The 19,397-nt window shown below is 38.3% G+C and overlaps 2 protein-coding genes across 2 annotated transcripts in view; one reads left to right on the plus strand and one right to left on the minus strand.

The window, feature by feature from the left end:
* Positions 1-21: 21 nt before the first annotated feature.
* LOC126368995 (NADH dehydrogenase [ubiquinone] 1 beta subcomplex subunit 10) lies at positions 22-1,549 on the minus strand. The gene is made up of 4 exons (XM_050013274.1): positions 1,389-1,549; positions 1,185-1,320; positions 766-905; positions 22-225 (listed from the first exon to the last, which is right to left on the minus strand). The coding sequence occupies exons 1-4, from the start codon at positions 1,480-1,482 to the stop codon at positions 116-118; spliced, it is 480 nt and encodes a 159-aa protein (XP_049869231.1). The 5' UTR covers positions 1,483-1,549; the 3' UTR covers positions 22-115.
* A 2,759-nt stretch (positions 1,550-4,308) lies between these two features.
* The window catches only part of LOC126368920 (uncharacterized), an 88,435-nt gene continuing 73,346 nt past the window's right edge, over positions 4,309-19,397 (plus strand). Inside the window, exon 1 of the mRNA XM_050013164.1 lies at positions 4,309-4,633. Coding sequence (XP_049869121.1) covers positions 4,478-4,633 — 156 coding nt within the window. The 5' untranslated portion in view covers positions 4,309-4,477. The remainder of the gene's footprint in view (positions 4,634-19,397) is intronic.

Genomic DNA, 19,397 nt, shown 5'->3' on the forward strand with positions numbered 1-19,397 from the left:
CAAAAAAATTAAACAAAAATGTTTTACTAGTAATAATTTGCTTTATTGCAATCACAATAACATATCTACTTATTTATAAGAAGTTAATAGCCAAGACAATATCCTCGGATGGCGATTAGAACTTAGTTTGTTCAGACAGGTTACCGTTACGTCTCTCCCAGATCATGCGGTGTTTTTGTTTCATGTAGCATTTCTTTGCATCAGCATATGCTCCAAGATCACCATCTGTTAGAAACAGTATTTTGGGTATAAAAATCCTGTTAGTGTCCATGAACTACAAATAACAATGTTTTTTTTCCAATATTAATTGTTTTTGCTTTGGTTTCTATAATAATGTTCATTTAGTACAGGCGCCTTGTCAATGACCTGAGGAAGCATGAATGAAGTACACTTCAACACTCAGGGTTTTGAAACTGGGCAAAAGCCTCTAACTTGGCTTAACTATGTCAGATTGAAAACTCATCAGAATAAAAGTCCTTACAATAGATTTACAAGCCCTCTCAAATAATTCTAATATTATATATGACAATTATACTACTTGTTGCAACACAAGCCATGGAATTGACTGTGATCCATCAATTAAATGAATTGAAACTCAATCCATGAAAATTTGACACTTTAGAATGCATGATATCAATGTTTCATCAAAAATATTGAGTCACCAAATCAATAGTAACCTTGACACCAGGGTTAATGAGGTTGGTACTCCACCTCACAACCCACATGATAGAACATCAAAAATATTCATTTTAAAATTGAACTTACATTTGATGAACCAGGACTCCTCAGCATCTTTGTATTTATCCCAAAGAGACTTGCAGACAGTCAGGTGATCTGGCGATTCATACATCATGCAGTCTTCATATCGGTTACGCAAGATGTTCAATATTTCTGAATCAACAGCCCTGTAAATGAAGAAAAAAAGGTATTATTTTTAATTTACATAAATTAAAATGTTCCTCTTTTGGCTTTATACATTGTGTTTACACTTCACAATTGCCAGGAAGGAATGCTGAGTAACCATAGTACCCAAGTATTGATAAACATTACTGAATTTGTTTATATATAATGTTTTTTGGTTCTTATATTTTTTTCACATAACTATTCTTTCAGCAGAAAATCTTTTACGTCTCAATAAATTGCAAGCTGTATTTATCGTTTAATTAGGATCAGCGATAACTAACCTATCACGTTTGAACTGGGAATTAGCTTCAAAGTCACAAACTGGGTCGTCTGTGTAGCACTGATCGATGGTGGGAACGCGGCGGTACTGCCTGTGGTACCACGGGTATTTCTGCTGGTTTTTTTCGACGACCTTCTCTGCAATCAAAACATACATTAGCAGTGCGCTTGCTTACATAATACGTCATACCAAGAAAACTACCAACCTCGGAACCATGTTACTGGAGCATCTACGGTGTTGTAAAGAGCACCAACAAATGCCCTAAAAATATTATTATCAGGACAGTCTTCAGCACCCATGTTTACAGGTCGTCTAAAAAATAAAAATTCGACAAGATTTTAGCAATCCTGCCCTCTGCTGTTTTTTTTTTTTTTTTTTTTTTGTTTAGGTTTTCCCCGAAGGGTAAGGCAAAGGGAACTATGCCCATACAGCCATGTCTTACGTATTTTTTTTTCTTGATGAATGATGAAATGATGAAAGGTGATGATGATGAAACCTAAGCCCCCACCCTCGGAGTAGACTCCTACTCCGAACCCCAAACGAATTAACTCGAAAGTCCGCATAAACTATCGAGTTATGAAGCGGCTTCCTGACACGAAGCGAAAATAGGCAGATACACTTTGTTTATTGAATACTCCAATATAATAACACTCGCGAATGTCTTCCGACTAACTTAATGCGATCATCAACCACAAAACACCACTTCGTATTAATTATTTAGATTATTCAATGAAGAAAGCAACTGTCCCGTTCCCGTTTCCCGCCAAAAAGCCCTGCCCTCTGCTGATTTTGACATTTGATGTTGCGTTTTTCTATCAAAACAATTGATTTCATTGTAGAAAGAGAATAAAAAGTCTGTCAAGCAAATGAAAGTGGGGCTAATCTATTCACTTGGAATAACTATAGCTGTTTTTATTCATACAAATGGCAACGTCATTGCTACCAACATGCTATCAACTATTGTAAAGCAGCTTACATACATGTACATATTTCTAGCATTCTAGTATTGATTATTTGTTGGCGAAAATTCGCGGTGGATGGATTAATTGATTATTTTTTTATATTACGTGTAATTTAATTTATTAATAATATATATTTATCTCACTTCGTTACGGGTAATACGTGTAAATCATAAATATGTACAGTGGCTTGGTTAGATAATTATTATATAGACTAACGTGCGAATTTTTACGTATTTATCGATTGGTGTGGTACCCTAGGGCCGCGTTCAGTTGGTGGTACGATATTAGAACGGTTGATTCAGTTCCATACTTGGTCTGTGCATTCAGTGTTATTCATTGATTGAGTAATCTTACGACAATTCGTACTAAACTTAAATAAAGAAATCACTTTACCTTTTATATCCGTCTATTGGATTCAGTCTGAAAGACATAAACAGCCTATACTTATACGTCCCACCGCTGGGTACAGGCCTCCCTTCAATCAACCGGATGGAGTATGGAGCATACTCTACCACGCTGCTCCACTGCGGGTTGGCGGAGGTGTTTTTACGGCTAATAGCTGGGACCGACTGCTTAATGTGTCGTCCGAAGCACGGTATCGTCTTACTTTTTCAGACAATTAGGTACCTATTCAAGCTTACTAAACAAAGAACAGTCTCACAAAGCGATATCGACAATGTCCCCACTGGGAATCGTAACCGGACCTCCAGAAGAGCCTAACGCCTGAACCACTAGACCCGGGAGGCTGTTAAATTTCGTATTCACTCTAGTTTTGAAGATTGTAATGATGGGCTTACGATAAAAATGATAATATTATGGTAAACTTGCAATTATAGGTACATGCTGATTATCATCTGGGGCATGTCGTAGAACTCTTCTCGTAATACATAACTATTTAAGGGGTAGTCTACAGACACTCATTGTGTTCATAATTTTAAGGTAAATACAATATAAATAACATTGGACGCGATATGATACGAAACTAAAGTTACTGACATCGCTTTCAGCAGGGTCTGCATGACAACCGCACCGCACGCGGCACGAATTATATCGAGGGCTTTGACCAATGAACGTAGCGAATTCTATCCACGTAGATAGACGTCGAACAGCTATTGGTCGATGCCCTCGATATAATTCGCGCCGCGTGGGCTGGTTAGTATGAGCTGATATGGAAGTAGGATGGCTGGTCATCTATCCTCGTCCACGTTTGGAGGAATACATAAGAGGAAAAATAATATCATGCTTATATTGGCAAAAGGATCCGAATGGGCTATTTTAAGTCCTATTATTGTAGTCTACCGATACGATTTTGCAACTTTAACCTAAATATCGAGTAATATTTACGCCAAAAAAGTACCTTAGGTAGGTACCTGCAAATCTGCAAAGCGTGACAATTGCCTGCCTGCGTGCAACGAATGCCGAAAAATGTGCGTTCAAACCTCGATCGAAAACGCTTTCCGCGTAAGCCAGACAGTTATTGAATTCGCACGACAAAAACGTGCCGTCGTGAAAAAGGAGTTTATAGCATACGACTTACGACCGCCTATGATAAAATGTGAAGATCTAACCCCTCATCGTCCCCTTATAACACCTCTAAAAATGCGTGCCACAACATCTTACGCATTACGTAGAATTGGGTTGAGCTTTGTTTTGTCCGGTTTACCCACTCCCGCTTGCGTTGTTGAATCGAAGTGAAGCTCGCGCGGGAAAACATTAAGCTTACAATGGTAGAGCGAGAGTCATTGAACGTGGGGCGGGCGACGACGCATGCGCTCATCGTTACGACAGCCGAGGGGTGGCTAGGGAATACTACTCGTATAGTTTCTGGTGGAAATACTAGGTACCCAATAGCCACTTTTGGTTCAAAGAAGGATAGGTTGGACCACTTGGAAGTTCGTTTGTGTAGAGTTTGGACTTAAGAAAAAAAAACGGCTTTACTTTTAATGAAAGCTTTGCCTAACTTAAGCTCAAATTCTCATGTAAGCAGGTGGCTTTACCTAAAAGTTTTCATGAAAAAGTTGAGTTTATCCACGATTGATAGCAATTTAGGTTATGAACGTCGACGTATTGTTATACGGAGTCACGGAATGAAGCCGGTCGAAGCTTTGAATTATTACAGCGCGTGTGAGCTTGCAACCCTGATGGAGGTGTGATTATCGTTGTGTCTGTGTCGCGCTGTCAGTGCCGCGCGTGTTGCGTCAGCGGACGGCCGCGGGACGGTGCGGAGCATAGCGGCGTGCGCGGGACATGGCCCCGCAGCCCTAGACCGGCTCAGTAGCCTCGCGCGCGCTAGCGGCCGTTCACGCGCCCATGATACATCCCAACCGGCATCATGCGGTTGCGCGCGCGCGCGTCCAACCGCGCCAACATAAGTTTTTTCATCTTTGTCATGTTCTTCGCTGTTTTTGGAGTGATTTTCATCACGGAATTATTCCTCCTGGAGCGACCCACGCAGCCCTCGAGATCGCGATACGAAATAGATGTGCAGGTAAGCGCTGCTAAAACGCCTATAGAGTACTGTCTAATTGTTTACAAATTCAATTATCTTTCCTGCGAGCATTTTGTTAGGCATCTATATAAGAGACACTATTTGGAAACTGAGTAGGCATCTATAGGTGTATTCTAAAAATAAAGATGTGTAGCACAGAATATAGTGAGTTTTATTGACGAACTGCACGTTCACAACAGCAAGTTTGAGTTTTGGAGGTGGGTATGGACGGAAATATAAAATTTCGGTTCTACATGGTGACGATTTATTATCGTACTTAAATGTGTTATATTGCTAATTTAATTAACAAATAATAATATGTTGAGGAGTTTGTTGCGCCACTCCTCATCCGCGACCCATAACACGTTTCGAAGTCAAAGTAGATTAATGTTGTAGAACTTAATAGTAGGTAATGAAGATAGTGATGGTACGGATAGGTTCTTAGATTTTTGCCATACTTACCTCATGTTAAAGGAGCATCAGCATACTTGGAACCGGTCAAGGAACCAGTCTTGCTATGACAAATGAACATCAACACAACTCGAGATCAACATACACCTACGCAATACAATGTTGGAACTCTACTTTGAATACAAACTCAGGTCAATTCAATATACCTACTTCTTATTTATTCGTAGATCTACTTAGTAAGAATTTGTAAAACAAATACCTACTTACCAATAAATAAACAAACAAACATCTACTCCATTCCAATTTAATACAAAAACACACGAACATAAGTTTTATGTACTTACTAATACACTAAAGTGTACAGTCATGAGCAATATAATGTACCCATTTTAGGACTCCGTCGCACTAAGATATTTGAAATTTAGTGAGACTTACAGTTCAATTTGTCAAAAAAGTTAATGTGACATGGTACCAAAGTGTATACATATTAATACTCGTGACCGTACTAAGAATCAGCTGTCTATTTGATTATCTTTAATTTTATTTTATGTTGCTATTGCCTTTGAGTTTTCAGTCGGAAGGTACCTATTGTCATTAGCAGAGTTAACACTGTAACGAACGTGGGTTGAATTTGTCTCTAATAACAATGATTACAAGAAAACCGACAGAGGGTTTGATGTGTACTTTTTATGATGGACCTTTATGGGGGCTGATCACCTATCACCATACGGTTCACTATAATCCATCTCAAGGCTTCGTTTCAAATCTGGCTGTAACGTTTCTTCCGATTGCTCGTCTATCCACCTATTAGGGATAATGGGCGTTCGGTAAAAACTAAAATCAGATTCTTTGGGAGTGGGAGCGAACAAAAACAAAGATTACGTTCAATTGTCTTCCCGGACATGTCGTAAAATCCGACAATTGCTATAGACTATTAAGCTGATCTCTTGTCGCCATAAGGTTCATCGGATCCATCTTAGAACGTATCAATAGTGGCTGCAAGTTTTCTTTGATTACTTATGGGCCTGCCCACCCCATTAGGGGTTATTAGTGTTACTTACCTTCTATAATCATTTGTACAGTCATGAGGAATATAATGTACCCACTTTAGGACTCTGTCGCACTAACATATTTGGCATTTAGGGAACTTACAGTGCAATTTGTTAAAAACATGTGACATGGTCTCAAAATGTATGCATATTGATGCTGTACATAGAACTCTCAGTATTAGACGTTGGACAAGGCTATATTTATCTAGTTTTTTTAATTAATAATAGCATGACGACCGCAACACGTGTCCGGCGGCGGTTACAAGCCTGCCGCTTGCAAAACGTAATATATAATATAAATATTTGCATATTCGCTATCTAAAGATAATTCCACGATTCATCGTGTATTATTTATTACGTACTTCCGATTTTGTTTCTTCCTAATATGTATAAAATTGGAATATAGATATTGTTTGAAGTATACGAGGTTATTATTAAAACACATAATACCGGGTTTTTAACGCGTTAAAATCAGGGATGTGTGAAATTCCCAGTATTTCAACTGGTAAGACTACTGGGAATAGGGGGCTTATCTCTACAGGTGCAGATCTAGTAGTTACGAATACAAATATACTTTATAGCACCTAAATAAAATGTTACGAAACGACTTAACTAGGTACACGGCAAATGGCGGTGTTATCGCTTAAAGCGATTTCTTCCAGACAAGACGAGGAAATAATGTAAAAGTTAAAAGATTGCGGGTGGAAACTAACCACAACTTACCAATAAATACGTGCACGATAATAAATAAATATACTAAAATAAGAAATACATAATATACATACATACAAATAATACACCTATGTAAATAGTACACACAAAATACCTAATAATAAGCAACTCAAGAGCCACGATAGTCAAGAGAGTAGTTATATTTGTTTGCTGACTATAAACATGACAATTAATTACTCGCCGTGTCAATTTGGTGACCCTTGCGTATAGCAATCAAAGATTTTGTCCAACTAGTGGAGTCAATAAAGCCTTCCTAACTAACTTCTAATTGGTCAGGGACAGGTCCGATTTTGATGATTTATTCTTTTATAAAGGTAAATTTTTTAAATCATTTAAAATTAGAAACATCAGTGGGGCAAATATTTGACCTTTGAGACCCTCTGACAGACAAACGGGCAGACGCAAATACCTACGGTTTCGGGGGTTTTAATTCATCTAAGAAAGCAATATTGCAATTTGACATTTGCGCATATAAAAGTAAGTGCGCAATGCAATCAAATGTCAAATAGCAATATTGCTTTCTTAGATGAATTGCTTCGATGTGGCAATTTTAAGCCCCTAGGACTACTAATCGGAAGCTGTCTCTGTACAGTCATGAGCAATATAATGTACCCACTTTAGGACTCTGTCGCACTAACATATTTGAAATTTAATGAGACTTCCAGTTCAATTTGACAAAAAAGGTAATGTGACATGGTACCAAAGTGTATACATATTTATGCTCGTGACCGTACAGAACGAGAAAAATACTTTAAATCCATTTTTCGTTGAATAAAAAAAACAAACATTCCCTCCTAGTCCTAGTACGACTTTGGAATATTGTTCCTGATTATTGTGATCAGAATAATAATGAGTGGAAGGTGTGTTTTGCCTGGGTGTAATAACAAGGGTCATCATTTATACCCAAAAACAAAGATAAAAGATGCATATAGGGAAGAGAGGCCTTTGCCCTACAGTGGGACTTGGAGGGCTATTAATTATAATAATAATATGGAAATGACAAACATAGTAATAATGTCTGTTATCCATACAGTAAGTTTTGTTTTTGGGGAACGTAACCTGAAACGTTGTACAGGCTCCGTGTTGGAAAGAAAACAATTCTTAAGCTTCAATATACTTATTACTTTACAATACAATACAATACAAATACACTTTATTGCACCAAAATAAAAAGAAATAATTACAAAAAAGTCTCTTAACTAAGTACATGGCAAATGGCGGCCTTATCGCTTAAAGCGATTTCTTCCAGACAACCATAAGGTGAGGAAAAAGGTAAAAAAAAAAAAAAAATTGAAAGATTGCGGGTACAAACTATGCATACAACTTAACAACAAATACATGCAAATAAATATATAACATACTTACAAATATAATATATACCTAACCTATATACATAACCTAGCATATATACCTACTTTATTATTTTTAAATTTACAAAAATATGTATGACGTGTGGTTTCTAAGACAAACGGGATCTAGCGAATGACCCTTGGTGGGGGCCGACGTCGATCAACTTGCGTATTGTCCGCGGGCCTCCTCAGGCCCCTCATCGTCCATGCTTGGACATCTGGTTCCCAACGTGGGAATCATTATACAGTCTTTAGTTAAAAAATACCTACCTATGTATTTCCCATATTGAGCCTTTATTGTTCTCTCGCCTTTTATTTTATTTTATTTTATTTTGACGTGACTGATTGTAGATTTGCCGCAGATGGCATTAACTACTTGGCCGGACAAATGGGGAGCGCTGAAGGCTCTCACCCGGTACAACGTTTAAGACAACAGGCCTGAGGGTGAGTTGGGCGCGAACCTCGGCTCAGGGCGCCGTCTGAGAGGAAAAACATTTGAAAGAATTAATCGACCCAAGAGGGTCGATAGCGATAAGCGCTGAATGAGAGAAATCGTCGACCATGCCGGCGGGGTCGGTATCGAGGTCCTACTTCTACTACCTCTGTGTTGGCTGTGTTAGAGATTAGTTCTCCCTTGTTAACGTCCATTTCATGTTTGTAATGTAACTAAGTAGTTGTTAAGTTCAATAAAGATCATATAAAGATTTTCACATAAATTGTGTGCCAGCCAAACGTTAGCCAATACATAAAACATGTTAGTTCGTAAGCAATGGACCGTACGAAGGAACAGATAGAACAAAACTGAACGAAACAAAAGACAGATACAAAGTGCCATTGGCGAGGTCTGTTGCCGAACTGCGGAAAAAATCGACTTTTGCGGCCCAAAAGTTTATCGTTTCAGCGCTCAACGACTATTGGAAAAATCGGGCGCTTATCCCATGAAATTATGAGCGTCTTATTACGACGGATAATAGATACAGATTCGCTTATCGGTAAGGAATTTACGCCTATCGATATACGTAACAACAATGCTGATACGCTATGGTTTTGTTGAAGACGCTAATGTCAAGGCGAGACTTTTTATTGCTTATGGTAACGATAAGAATGTTAGAATAGAATATAAATATTTTATTATAAAATCACGCCACACACAAAAACAATCCAGTGACATCATTTAAAATTTTCACAAAACAATTACAAGAAAAATAAAACGGGTGTTCGTCGAAATGATCGTAAGGTGGTGGTGTTAGCCGAAACAAATCTATAACAACTCACGTCAAACATATATATGTATGGGCAGAGCCACAAGCAATCAGAAAACAACTTGCAGTCAGTATTGATACGCTAAAACGAACCTGATAGTGACAAGGGATCGTGTCTATCGCCTATAACAACTGTCCATCATGTTATAAAGGACACAATCCCTCTGTTGGATTTAACAAGACAAGCAGATGAACGTGTTCTGTGTTTTATTCGCTCTCTGAACAGCATAATTACGTAGACAAAAAATGTAGTCACGCTATGTCGGAAGTATGATAAGGTGCAAAAGTCCAATCAACTTCTTGCAAAGTAATAAATTAACTGGTTGCACTTAAGACATCCACCGGTTACATGTTTTTTCTATAATAGACCAAAAACACCAACAAAAACATAAATTTTATAATTTCACTTCTGTTTACAAATAATTCGCTTGGCTCAGTGACTGCACTTTTGCTCTTTGATTGTACATTTCTTGTGCGTACTCCCACAGACAAATATGTAATACAAACAAGTATGTATGTATGTATGTGTACTTTGGATGTGTACAAAGAAATTCAAATTCGAGTAAAACCATTTAATACGTATAAAAAGTATGTATGTTGTATGTGTTTTTGCTATTTCTTATCTCTTTTTATTTAACTTGTTAGTGATGTATACGCCTATCTACCCTCTCTTACTTTTTAAGTATCTTTTTCCCGGTCTGCTGGAAGAGATTTCTATTAGAAATAAGCGGAACCGTTTATCTGTCTTGTCTTCTATCGTGTGGGTTGTGAGGTGAATTACCAACCTCATCAACCCTAGTGTCAGGGTTACCAAAGGCCCCTGACATGACTTACCTATGTAACGACTACGTACTTACATCAGTAAGTAGTAACCGGAACCAACGGCACGGATCGTCTTACTTCATAAGTTCATCTGTCTTGTGTTAGGCTAATTGTTTTTTTATAAATCCTATTGCGTGCACAATAAACTGTTAAATAAATAAAACTTATGCAAAGCGGCAATCGCATTATAATTTAATTGCAACTATCGCAGGAAGCCTGCTATTGTGTGATAATACATGATGATGTGACATTAAGCCAGGAAACATGGATTCAGTTAATTTGAATGTAAGTATAATACAACAACAACATGTAACAAGCGTACAAAAAAGTAACCCAGTCAAGCGTGATCTGGGAGGTTAAAATGGCCACATCGAAGCAATTCATCTAATAAAGCAATACTGCAATTTGACATTTACGCACATAAAAGTAAGTGCGCATCATCATCAGCCCATTAACGTCCCCACTGCTGGGGCACGGGCCTTCCCCATGGATGGGTAGGGAGATCGGGCCCAGTGCGGATTGATGGTTATTAACGACTGCTAATGCAGCCGGGACCAACGGCTTAAAATGCCTTCCGAAGCACGGAGGAGCTCGAGATGAAAACTTTTTTTTTGTGGTTACCCATCCAATGACCGGCCTTTGCGAAAGTGGCTTTACTTCAACATTCGCAGACCGAGCGCCTCAACCGCTGCGCCACCGAGCTCCTCAAAAGTTAGTGCGCAATGCAAACAAATGTCAAATAGCAATATTGCTTTCTTAGATGAATTGTTTCGATGTGACCATTTTAGCTCCCAGTAGGTTATTCTGTGACGTTCTCTTCTCAACTTCGGTGGACAACTGTCGAGAATCAAAATCAAATATTTATTTTCTTCATGCCATCGTTTTCTTCATTATTCAAAATTCATTTCATTTCATCGTCGAAATCACTTTGTGAAACGGTCCTTTGTTTGGTAAGGACTTCACGTGATCGTCCGAAAAAGTAAGATGATTCTGTGCTTCGGATTTGATCGAGGGGAGGCCTGTGTCCATGAGTGGGACGTATATAGGCTGTTTTATGTTATTATTATTATTTATTTATTCAACATTATTATAAAGGCCAATTTCTCTTCTTCCATCGTGTGGGTTGTGAGGTGAATTACCAACCTCGTCAATCCTGGTGTCAGGGTTACTATTGAGCCGCCAAAGGCTTAAATTAACTGGTTGCACTTAAGATGCACTTCCTGGTTACATGTCGTTTCTGTAATAGACCAAAAACACCTACAAAAACGTAATAATTATGACAACTAATGGTTCATAATTTCACCACTGTTTACAAATAGTTTAAGTTTGCTTTATTTTTAATTTACTTAAATTTAATAATTTCACTTTTGCTCTTTGATTGTACCTACCTGGTACTAACGTTGAAGCATCGCCGTTTGTAGATAATTTCAATTCGTTACCACTGATACGACTAAGTTCAATAATACTATTATACTGGAATTACTAATGTGAATCGAAGGAAAATTAATTAGCATCATTGAAGTTGTTTGTAGTAAGCAAATTCTCCATTGCCTTACAAAAACAATATTATAATGGGACCTCACAAAGGGATAGGAAAATATTTGTAGAAGCTAAGAGCCTAAAGAGCTAAGAGCCTATACTAGACTGGGGAAGTAATTTGACAACAGACCTACCTATTTTGTAAAATTGCTGACCTAATAATTTAATTGAATGACAGCGTTTTACCTACCAATAAAACGCTTATTAAACATACTTACCATATTCGAAGCCTATATTATTTGAGAGTGGCAACACTGCTTTCCCCTGATTGGTCATGTATATATCAGTCCCTGTTACGCATCCCTTTGTCTCTCTCTCTCCCCTCCACCTGGCAGTGTACTCGAGAGTGTTGAGAGTTCAGGAGCTTCATTGCGTCTCAAACATAAATAATTAAGAATTTATTTATTTATGCACCACGCAGAAATAAAAGCTAGGCTTCGAATATGGTAAGTATGTTTAATAAGCGTTTTATTGGTAGGTAAAACGCTGTCATTAAACAACTGTACCGCTATTCGAAGCCTATATTATTTGAGACGTGTCTAGTATCGCCTGGTGGAGGGTCGCCAATGTGATAGATGTGAACTATGAAAATAGGAATGATCCATTATAATGTACTGTGTATGAATAAACAAGTAAGTAGTACTTATGTTAAGCTGGTTTGTGTAAGATAATTATGTAGGTAGGCAGGAATAAGAAAAAATATAAAACAAGGTGGGTAAATGTTCATTTTATTTCACTAAATAAAAACACAGTCTAAACACAACTTTTTCCTCATTTGACTATAAGCAAAGAACATTATTATTAACATATAGAAAAAATAATCACAACGCATATTCGATTAGGTAAACACCTTATGTATCTATCTCTCAAAAACAGAATACAAAAGCAATAAGGCAACTAGAGCTAAATTTCCAGAAAATCATCATAAACATCATATAACAGTGTAGGTATCCAATGAAAGTTATTGCGACTCGTAATTATGAACAGAAAAATAACAAGGCATTTGTATGAATGAATAAGTAAGTAATAAATTAAAAACTAAATTGAAAAAAAAGGTGATCAAATAGGTTGAAATAATCTAGAAACAGCTGATGGAGCAGCTGAAGGTTCTGACCTGATTTCCCGTCTATAGAATCGTGAAAAAGTATTTCCTGTTCTCCAGTTGCCGCGGGCCAAAATGTCATCTAGTGGAAAATTAAGTAACCAGTCTTTGGACGCGACCGCCGACCGTGTACTGCCTGCAGATGCTTCGATCCCGGCGTTCTTCATGAGACTCTTCACCCAATTTGCGATAACTGTACGCGAAGCGTCTGGGCTCTCCACGAACTGTCAAAAATAAATTATTTATTTTACATGTGTCTCTTCTCGATTGCGACAACCTTAATAAAGTTTTAACCCAATAGACCGGATTAAGTGCGTTGTTGTCAGGATGACTTAGTAAGCGCCAGCCTGACTGCCTATACTCAAAACAATCAGTTTTAGATCCATAAAGGGGCCAAAATATTATGTAATCATTAACAATAGAACAATAATTTGGATCTATCAACAATAATGTCAGATCATGTACCCTTCGACCAGAACAAAGAAGAAGAATGCATGCAGTTCTCTGTGAACATACATAAAGCGTATTTTCTAGACTAAAGTTATTTGCCAGCCAAGAAGATAACCTATCTACATCCCAAATAGGAGGTTTGGGTTGTTTAGGTTTTTGAATAGAAATTGCTTTGAGTATTCGTGAAACCATTGGGTGTGAACTTAAATTGGTTGAACTATTCGGATCACAAAGAGTAGCTACAACGGACTTATGAAGCAAAATACTGTTGTACGATAGATTTTCTTTTTGGCATAGATCGGATAAAAACCTAGCTAAGCCCGATCCCGTGAGACGTCGAAATGGTACCCCATTATTCTTAGCCCAATTACACCCCCTTTTTCAAGCTGGCAAATAAGTCTTTTTTGTGGAATTTCGCCAACTAGACAAAAGAAGTTTAACTTGATCAGGATTCCAGCCTTTCAAAGCCTGATCCCACCCCCACATTTCCATATTTCTAAGGTCAGCTCTTGTACCCTGGGGGGAGGACGGTGGGTCCTTGTGTCTATCAAAACTTTCTGCAGGTTGCGGACTGTGAATTGGGGGGCCACTGTCCGTTTCCTCAAGTCGGGGCGCCAAAATGCTTTTTCCCAACGGGGCACCACTAACAGAAAGAACCCTGTCGAGTTGTTCAGATGAGATAGAACTTTGGGGATAAGAAAGGGGGGTGGGAACACCCACGCCAGACTGTAATGCCATTGTCTCGAGAACGCATCGACAAACAAGGCCTTGTGATCCGTCGCGTCTAGGGACACGTATTTGGGCACAACATGGGCACGATGGGATGCAAATAGATCTATAGTCGGCACTCCCAACTTCATGAAGACCTTCTCGGTCAAGTCTGGAAGCAAGTGCCACTCGGGGTGATGAGGATGCGAATCGCGAGATAGGTGGTCTGCTTCTATATTGTACCTGCCCGGCAGGTGGTGCAGTGAAAGATGAATATTGTGTTTTGTCAAAATGTGGTAGATTTGGTAAGTCAACCTCATTAATGGTTTCGAGCGGGTTCCTCCCTGATTGCGGAGGTAGGAGAGCGCAGTCCTGTTGTCCGACTGAATTGATACAGAGGTTTTCGCGAGAAGATGACAGTGTTCCTGGAGCACTTTTAGAATGGCCAGCATCTCTCTCTGATTCGAGTGGAGCTTTAGCTCTTGTGGACTCCACTGGCCGCTTAATCTTTTGTTGTCCAATTGAGCTCCCCACCCCGAACCTGAAGCATCTGTTGATAGGTAGTGCTCGACTGCCGGGGGATGCAAGATCGAATTCTTTGAATAGTGTTTTAGCCACCACGTTATGTTCAACATTGCATTCTCGGATATTGGGAAGCATGTGAGCGGGTCTTTGTTCAATAGGGTATGGCAGTGCTCGAGCAACTCCCTGAAATGAAGTCGCCCATGTGGGACTACCAGACTCGCAAAGTTGAGACTTCCTATTAGACTTTGTAATTCCCTTAAATTGCACTTTTTTCGGGCCAATACCCGAATGAGCTTTTGCTTTACAGAACTTTGCTTTTGATATGGTAAGGTCTTTGTGTTTGTGAACGTGTCCCATATTATCCCCAAGTACTGTATACGATTTTGGGGTTCTAGGATTGACTTCTTGTGATTTATTTGCCAGCCTAAGGATTCTAGTAAATGAATTGCCGTTCTTACCTGTGATTGAAGGACTATTCGATCCTGATTGGCCAGCAGGAAATCGTCCAGATAAATCAAGGCTCGAATGCCCCGACTCCTCAGCGTTTGCGTGACCCAGTTGGTGAAGGTTGCAAAGATCTTTGGTGCCGAAGCTAGACCAAAAGGCAAGCATGTCATCTGCAAGAGCTCCTTGTTGTATATTAGCCGCAGGAATGGCCTGTGACTGGGCGCAATCGGCAGGTGGAAATACGCGTTCGAGAGGTCTATTTTTACTAACCAATCGTTGGGTTGTAAAAAAGTGGGTATTCTGTGGTGGTTGATTAACCTGAACTTGCTGAGATAGACATACTCGTTTAGATTTTTCAAATTGAAAATAGGACGGTAGGTACCGTCGTCTTTTGTTATAAGGAACATGTTGGAAATGAAACTGGGCGACAGTTGTGCACTTTCCAGTATTCGCATATCCTTCATTTCTTGAATATGTGCCTCCATCTCCTCTGAATAGCGTGTTTGCATGCTTGTTTCCATGCTTGGCATGTAAAGAGGGGGTTTCTTGTAAAAGGGTATGCGGTACCCTTCTGAAATAATTTTTAAAATTGTGGAAGGAGCATTTAAGTTTTTCCAAGCGCAATAAAAGTTTTGAAGCCGCCCAGCTTGAAAGGTTAAGTCAGTTTTTTCGGCCAGTTTGGGCCCTACGGCAAGGGCCCTGCTTGGTATCTCTAATGGTAGTGTTATGCGTCCCTGGGGCTCTTGCCCGAAAATTAGGCCCTGGCGCGGGAAACCTGATAAAATTGGGTAAAAACGATTGGCCGGGAAAAGGGTACATGCCTTGCGAAGGCATAAAATTATAAAACGGCGCTCCATGTCCTGGGGCCATATTGCGAATCCCCGTAGGAGCCGAGTAGTTTAGTATACCTTGCGCAGGTAACTTGCCCGATTTGGGTACTTTCTGACCAGCTTGCGCAGCTGAATATGATTTAGAACCACTGTTCTGCGATTTAACAGGCCAAAACACCTTATTTACACCTCCATATTTTTCTATAACTAAAGACAATGTTTCAGATTTAAAAAGATTTTCGCAAGTTGGCGGTATTTTACGAATGCTCGTTCTTACGAACTTATCTTTAACCGACCGCAATATTGCGTCTCGGCGTTGCTGAACCAAATCAGCCCTATGACCACACGCCATTTGTAAAACATCATTAGAAATTTTTTGGAAATCCCCTTGTGAGAAAATCTCCGTAATCTTTGACTCCACAGAGTTTATATCTACCAAGTCAGAGGTTCTGAGCCATGTAAGTAGCACTTTAAAACCATCCTCTGCTGCTTTATGCTGTTTTAACAAACCCTGTGTGATGGCAGCAAATCCCTTTTCTGTAAGTGACAGGTTAGAGAATCTATCGTACGGTTTGAGCTCATCATTGCAATGGAGATCTGTAAACCCGGGGGTAGAACAATATTTTTTCTGCACATCAGAGTAACGTACGTCTGACCAAGAATCAGAGTCGAAATGTTGAATAGAGTTCAATAAATCCAAACTTGCAGAATCAGATTTAAGAACCGCGGGTTCTTTTAAAACCGTGTTTACCGAAATAGTAAAATCACGTGGGGATTGTGAAGGTCCATCTTCATATAATTCTCCACTTACATTAAGAGACACGTCACTTTCATTACCGTTATTATTTTGATTTTGACCAACAAATTGCGACAAAAAGTTTTGAATACCACTTACTTGTTGCGCCAGTGAATTAATAACAGTATTAGAGTCATCTAGGCGACGACGCTTACCGTATCTTTTTGTTTTAGAGGAAACCCTTTTCCTACCAGCATCTGCAACTGCCTCTGTTTCCGACTTCGAACTGGAGAAGGATGAGCTATCACTATCCATCTAGCAAGAAAAAAAAAACACCAAATCAAAAAACTTTAGGGACAAAATAGCTGTTATTCCTTTTTTTTTTTCGAACGGAAAACCGTTAGGAATAATTGTTAAATTATTAGAATATGAAGTTAACAGCACTCACCTCGGAGTTCTTTTACGACCTTTCAGTGCGAAAAACAAATCGCCAATGAAGCTCCTGAACTCTCAACACTCTCGAGTACACTGCCAGGTGGAGGGGAGAGAGAGAGAGACAAAGGGATGCGTAACAGGGACTGATGTTGCCACTCTCAAATAATATAGGCTTCGAATAGCGGTACAGTTGTTTAATGTGTAATTTTTCAACAAGTTTGTTTGGACCACAATAATTTGTACTGACCAATTCACAAGGCCATAGCTTCGGGAATTAGATATTGAAGTAAACGAATGACTCTGTATTTTCGCCGGTTTAAATTTTGTTATTTTACTTGATTAAAAGCGTGGTTAATGCAGGACTGGAAAGGATGGTGCTAAATGGAAGAGACCTATAACAGTGGTGAAATGATGCGAGCTGATGATGATGATGTTTTGATTTGTTTTTCTAGCAGTTTCTTGTCATTTCTTCTCCTCAGCCATAACACCTTGCGGAATGACGTAAATTCAAAAATGTTACATTTACCTTCAACAAGTTTATCCATGATAATTACGTTGAATAAATGATTCTGATTTCTGGATCGGGGATGGAACTGGCATTGAGAAGCCGGCGATTTAAAGTGCGACAGTTACTGACAAATTATAGAACACCTTAATTTTACTCGTAACTCTACTCACCCTATTAGGGATCACGGGCGTTAGTTTATGCAAGTATGTTTTTGAAATCCGGATCATTACAAGGACGCAAAGATCCTTTGACAGATAATACGAGCATTTTCTGTTTCAGGTTTAATGACGTCAGTTTAAATATTTTTCCTTTTTGCATTTAAAGTTGTTAACGACTTCCGCAATTAAAAAATTACTGTCACGCATTAATGTTATCATTATTAAATAGGTCACGACCTTTGCTTTAAGCTTTAAAGTTGAAGGTGTTTTATGACACTTTATCTTACTCATTATGATTCTTTGAAGTTTGGAATTGCGTAGATAAAAAACCCTTCAGTGTTTTCTTTTTTAAATTTTGTGACGGTGAATCTATTCCTAAATGCACGAAAACTATGATATTTTGTGTTGGAATCGTTCGAAAGTGATCTGTTTCGAGATAGCGCATCTTAATTTAGTGGTTTAAGTGTTAGCACACGAATGGGATTTCTTTAATGAAATCTCTTACTTGGTTGGTAATTTATCTAGGTTAATAGGTGAACGTGTTAATACCTTTTTTATGAGGAGGTATAATTTCGTATTTTTTTGTTGAGATTTCATTTCTACGGGTGCTCAAGTCCCTATTTTTATTAAGAACTGTCACATTGACATGATCCTGAGTGCAGTCTCTAAGCTGAGATTAGTTTATTAATACCACCCTACGTATAGACACATACAAACCCGAAAATTACAATAACATCTCACCCACGGATCGCCCGTTTCTCCATTTTAATAATAGTCAAACTGTCTGTAAAATTTTAGGTAGGTAGCTGATTTGACGCGTAGGTGAGATAGGTGTCGCTTCTGTAAAAAACCGGACCTGTCAAATCTTCAGATTAGGTAAGCGGGCCCTGCGAAAACGAAATAACACTGAAGACGACGAGGTACATAGCTAACTTGTGTTTGTCAAATATCCTGAGAAAAAAAAAACATGGAAAAACCCCATAATATATTCCAGAATGCGAAGTCTTAATATTACCTACTTAGCGTTGGTGTGTTATTTTAATACAACATTTTCCTCTTCAATGTACAGAGCGATACATCAATCGGCTTTATCTCTTTAGGGAATAATCTAATATTCTACTTCCGTGTCATATTCTAGTCGCGAAACACTTTGTATTTTATATTCGTTTAATGGTTTGTTTTACAAAAAAGAAGAAATCTAAACAAAAATAATATAGGTAACTAAGAAAGTGTCATTCCCAAATAAATAAAAAGAAATCCTCAATTACAAATTAAATCTATGCATTTTGTAATTCTTCCACTTCGTATTCATGAAGATTATGTAATGACAATAGGGTAGTGTCCGATTTAAGTTCAACTAGTCAAATAAGTTACTTTTTAATAAAAATAAATTACCACTAAATGATTATGGAATTTGTATGAAATAAGCAACCTGTGACGTTATGACGTGAAAAACGTGACAAAATAAGTATCACGTTTTTCTTTATTATTATTTTCATTTTTCTTTATTAAAATTAATTTATAAATAAGTTAAATAAATAGACCATTAAATTCACCTTTAGATCTGTTTTTATTTAGTAATGAGAATTTCATCATTTATCTTTGACCTAGGAAACCACCCAATTATTATTTTATTATTTACAATATTATTTTATTGGGTTTAATGTTGAGTGTGAAATATCCGAACCAACTAGAGGCATA

This window comes from Pectinophora gossypiella, chromosome 8 (assembly GCF_024362695.1).
Source record: "Pectinophora gossypiella chromosome 8, ilPecGoss1.1, whole genome shotgun sequence".
NCBI classification, from domain to species: Eukaryota; Metazoa; Arthropoda; class Insecta; order Lepidoptera; family Gelechiidae; genus Pectinophora; species Pectinophora gossypiella.

Coding starts and splice junctions, on each gene's coding strand:
- LOC126368995 (XM_050013274.1), bottom strand. CDS start 1,482: ATGGGTGCTGAAGACTGTCCTGATAATAATATTTTTAGGGCATTTGTT. Junction 1,321..1,388: donor TCCAGTAACATGGTTCCGAG/GTTGGTAGTTTT, acceptor TTTTGATTGCAG/AGAAGGTCGTCGAAAAAAAC. Junction 906..1,184: donor TCCCAGTTCAAACGTGATAG/GTTAGTTATCGC, acceptor CTTCATTTACAG/GGCTGTTGATTCAGAAATAT.